This window comes from Lygodium microphyllum, chromosome 9, assembly GCF_053477565.2.
Source record: "Lygodium microphyllum isolate KBCC chromosome 9, Lygodium_microphyllum_v1.1.10, whole genome shotgun sequence".
Lineage (NCBI taxonomy): Eukaryota > Viridiplantae > Streptophyta > Polypodiopsida > Schizaeales > Lygodiaceae > Lygodium > Lygodium microphyllum.
In genome coordinates this window covers 3921632-3926428 of record NC_141143.1, presented here as the reverse complement: position 1 = coordinate 3926428, position 4797 = coordinate 3921632, and the positions used below count along the sequence as shown (strand labels likewise).

The window sequence follows — 4797 nt, the reverse complement described above, 5'->3', positions numbered from 1 at the left end:
CCTCTTATCTGTTGTGTACTCTCTATCTCTTTCTCAGATTCTGTTCGCTGCGCCGTGTAATATTTTACAAGAGGAAAAGCGGGGAGAGAAAAAAAGGAGAGACAACCAGGAGAGCAAAAAAAAAAAGATGGCAGAGAGAGAGAGAGAGAGAGAGAGAGAGAGAGAGAGAATATAAAAATTAGAAACAGAGAGGGAAAAGAGGAGAGAGAAAGACGAGAAATGGATTGTTGAACAAAGTTGCCGTGCGATAGCACGGCTTTGCCACTTTTAGGGCAGCGAAGCGGCCTAGCATTTTGTGCACGCGAGTGTAAAACATGGAGACATGATGTGCTCTTTTGTCTAGTTCCTTCCTCATTCGCCAAATGAGATCTTCCAAGGTTTTTTTTAGAAAAAAAATTAAAGTACTAAGGTTCGAGAAGTATTATACATGTGCCATGTAGGACTAGGAAGAGATACAATGTTTCTTTCAATTCTATAGTAATATAGATGGGATCATGTAAATAATGGACACATGATCCACTCTTTTATCTAGCCTCATCTTCGTATGCTAGATGGGATCTTCCAAGGTCTTTTGGGAAGGATTTATACACATGCCATGTAGGTCTGGGAAGAGGTACAAGGTTTCTTTCAACTCTATAGTAATATAGAGGGGATCATGCCCGTTCTTTACACAAGATCTGCTCTTTTATCCAGTTTTTTCTTTGTTTGCCTAAGAGGATCCTCCAAGGTCATTAAAAAAAAAAACCCTAGTACTAAGGTTCAGGAAGCATTATACATGTGCCATGTAAGACTTGGAAGAGCTACAATGTTTCATTCAATTCAATAGTAATATACACATAGATAGAGCGTAATATAGATGATAGATTATAGATTATAGATATAGTTTAAAATATAGATCTAGTGTTCTGCCCTCACCATGGTATAGATTATAGATTATAGTCCATGGTGACTCGAAACTGTCATTCGCGTCTCATCGCATGACATGGAGAAGAAGAAGGAATCGCTTGATGGCATGAGATGGTCATGGAGAAGGAGAAGGAAGCATTTCCGAAGGGGGGCTGGCCCATCAGACAGGCAGCCATTTCTGTGCTAAGCAACACCCAGGCAAGGCATGCAGCCCGAAGTTCATTCGCCGGCTCAAGAGAAATTGATCTCCTACCTTCAGAAATGCAGGCAGGAAAAGAATTTGCAGCATGCTTTGCGCTTGCACACCTACTTGCAGCGGCATCGTCTGGACGTGCATCCGGTGCTTGGCAACTACCTCGTGCCCATGCTGGTGGAGTGTGGGGTCTTATCCCTTGCCCAGCATGTCTTTGACAGGCTCACACATCGCAATGAGCACTCATGGACCTCCCTAATCTCGGGCTACATCGAATCTGGAGAGGTGCAGCACTCCTTCCTTCTCTACCACAAGATGCAACAGGACTACATAGAACCTAATAGGTATACCTACTTGGTGACATTGAATGCTTGTGCTAGGCTTAAAGAGACAGGAAAAGGCCAGGCTATACATGCAGATATAGTCAGAAAGGGCCTCGAACCAGATCTGTACATGGGCAATGCAATGGTTGGCAATGCACTGGTAGATATGTATAGCAAATGTGGCATGCTTGCGGATGCACACCAGGTATTCAACTGTATGCCAGCTCGGGATGCAGTTACATGGAATGCATTGATTACTGGATACACAGAAAACGGTTTTGGTTGGGAAGCTATACACCTTTTCCAGCAAATGCAGCTGAAGGGCATGTCTCCTGTTTTTGCCACGTTTATCTGCAGCTTGAAAGCATGCAGTATTACAGGAATCTTAGAAATAGGCCTAGAAATACATGAAGAAGTAACCAAAAGAGGGGTAGAAGGTGAACTTCACATGGGAAGTGCACTTGTGGACATGTATGTCAAGTGTGGATGTCTTGCTGATGCACAACAAACACTTGATCAGATGCCAGTCCGAGATGCAGTCTCATGGAATGCTCTGATCACAGGATTTGCAGAACGTAGAGTTGGAAGGGCAGTCTTGAATTCTTATAATCAGATGCAGCTGGAAAGTGTGTGCACAGATGCTGTCACATTCTCTCTATGTCTGAAAGCTTGTGCCACCCTAGGTGCCTTAGGCACGGGTGAAATTATACATGGTGAAGTGGTCAGCAGGGGTTTTGAAACAGACCTCTTTCTTGGCAATACCCTAGTGGATTTTTATGCCACATGTGGCTCATTTGCTGAAGCTAAGCAGGTTTTACACTACTTGCCACTTCAGGATGCAGCATCATGGAATGCATTAATGGCAGGTTATGCAGAACATGGGCTGGCTATGGACATACTGAAATCTTTTCGTCGAATGCAGCTTGAAGGTATATCTCCAAATGCAGTCACGTTTCTGTGTGCTGTTAAAACTTGTGGTAGCATTGGGTCTCTAAAGATAGGTCAAGATATCCATTGTGAAGTAATAAAAAGGGGATTAGAAAGAGAGTCTCATATGGGTAACACACTTTTGGATATGTATGGTAAATGTGGGGCACTTGTGGATGCACTGCATGTGTTTAAAAGGATACCAGTTCGTGATAAAGTCTCGTGGAATGCACTACATACAGGTTTTGCAGAACATGGTCTGGCTGAAGAAATTCTGAATTGTTACAAACAGATGAAATTGGAAGGTGTGCCTGCAGATGCTGTCACATTTGTTTTCTACTTAAAGGCTTGTGGGTTTATAGAAGCCTTAGAAGCAGGCAGAGTAATGCACTCTGAGATTAATATGCTAGGATTAGAGGGAGATCTTCTATTGAGTACAGAGCTTGTGGACATGTATGGTCTACAGGGTTCAGTTGCAGAAGCACACAAAGTTTTTGACCAACTTCGAGTACAAGACCTAGTCTTGTGGGATACACTAATAGCAGGGTATGCCGAATGTGGGCTTTGTGAGGAAGCTGAAGAATGTATTCATCAAATGCAAGTCAAGGGCATATCTCCTGATTTAAACACTTTTATTTACAGCTTAAAAGCTTGTAGCATTAAAGAAGATCTACAAACTGGTCGACAGTTACATCACGAAATAACAAACAGGGGCTTGGAAACAGAACTAAGTGTGGGCAGTGCACTTGTGGATATGTATGGCAAATGCAATTTGCTTGCAGAAGCGCACCAACTCTTTGACAGTTTGCCAGCCCAAGGTCAAGTTTCTTGGACTGCACTTATTGCAGGATATGTTGAACATGGGCTTGATGAGGAAGCCTTAAAGTGTTTCCGACAAATGCAGTTGGAAGGTATTTATATGGATTTTATTACATTTGTTTTGAGTTTGAAAGCTTGTGGTGCTGTAGGGGCTTTAGAGACAGGGCGAGCAATACATGTTGAAGTGACTGAAAAGGCATTTGAAAGAGAGCTCCACGTGGGCAGCACATTGGTTGACATGTATGGCAAGTGTGGCTCACTTGCTGAGGCACGACGGGTGTTTGACAGGCTACCAGTCAGAACTGCAGTTACGTGTACAGCACTGATTGCAGGATATGCACAAAATGGGTGTGCTGAAGATGTGCTGAACTGTTTCAAAGAGATGCAGCTCAAAGGAGTGCTTGCAGATTCCATCACATATGTACTCTGCTTGAAAGCTTGTGGTAGTACAGGTGCCTTAGACACAGGCCGGGAAATACATGCTGAGCTTAGCAAATTTGGTTTGGAGAGAGAGATAATGGTTAGCAACATGCTGGTAGATATGTATGGCAAGTGTGGCTTGGTTGAAGAAGGACAGCAAGTGTTTGATAGGCTGCCCATTCGCACTGTTGTGTCTTGGACTGCAATCATAAAAGCTTATGGTGAGAACCATGATGGTAAAATGGCTATAAATTGTTTTAAAATGATGCTGGAGCAGGGCGTGAAGCCAAATTCTGTTACGTTTACCTGTCTTCTTGCAGCATGCAGCCAAGCTAGCATGGTTATTGAGGGCCAGGAGTATTACAAGGCTATGAGCGAAGAGCATGGAGTTGAACAGACACTGGATCATTATGCTTGCATGGTTGATCTTTTTGCTAGATCAGGGCATATTTTGGAAGCAGAGAAGTTTTTTGCAGCCTTACAGTGCCCTCCATCCAATGTAGTTGTAATGGCTCTGCTTACTGCATGCAAAAGTTATGGACAAATGGAACTGGGACAGAGATGTTTTCAGCATCTGGTGAAGTTGAATCAAGATGATGCCTGTGCATACTTGCTGATGGGAGACTTGTGTGCAACTGTTGACAGGTGGAATGATGCAAACAGAGTGCGAGTAGCCAGGAAATATGCACAGGTAAAGAAAAGGCCTGGTACAGCATCGATTGAAGTGAATAAAATCTTGCATGAATTTGTGGTGAGTATGGACCTAAGTGAGATGATAGCAGAATATTTTTATATTCTGAGTTGCCACATGAAGGATGAAGGCCACATACCTAATCTAGGTTTGGTCTTGGAACATGTAAATGATGAAGGAAAGGAAATTATGTCAAATAACTTTGTTGATAAATTCTCTGTAACCATTAGTGATAATACTGGCAGAATTTGCATACTGAAATAAAATTACAGGAGTGTTAAATCCACAAGTCAAAAGGATATTCCTGACATATTTTAACACTTTCTTTGTGCCTGCATTGTGGAAGTTATTCTAAAAGAGTTCAAGAATAGTTTAAATGTAAGCTAAAGCAAGCATTGTTAAAATATGCGGGATCTAGAGCATGGCAGATACGGAAGCTATGGAGGTTGAAAGAGGAAAAAGGAACTGATGAAGACATTGAGCTTGACAATGACAAATTGTTACACAAGTGAATTAGG

The 4797-nt window shown here is 42.4% G+C and overlaps 1 protein-coding gene across 1 annotated transcript; it reads left to right on the top strand.

Annotated features, from left to right (window-relative positions):
- The first annotated feature begins 1111 nt into the window (after positions 1-1111).
- Positions 1112-4543, top strand: LOC148030764 (pentatricopeptide repeat-containing protein At2g33680-like). The gene has a single exon (XM_087685842.1). It carries the CDS (start codon positions 1112-1114, stop codon positions 4541-4543), a length of 3432 nt encoding a protein of 1143 aa, XP_087541968.1.
- Positions 4544-4797: the final 254 nt, after the last annotated feature.

Bases quoted from the DNA above. Each gene is read 5' to 3' on its own strand.
- LOC148030764 (XM_087685842.1), top strand. From the start codon at position 1,112: ATGCAGCCCGAAGTTCATTCGCCGGCTCAAGAGAAATTGATCTCCTAC.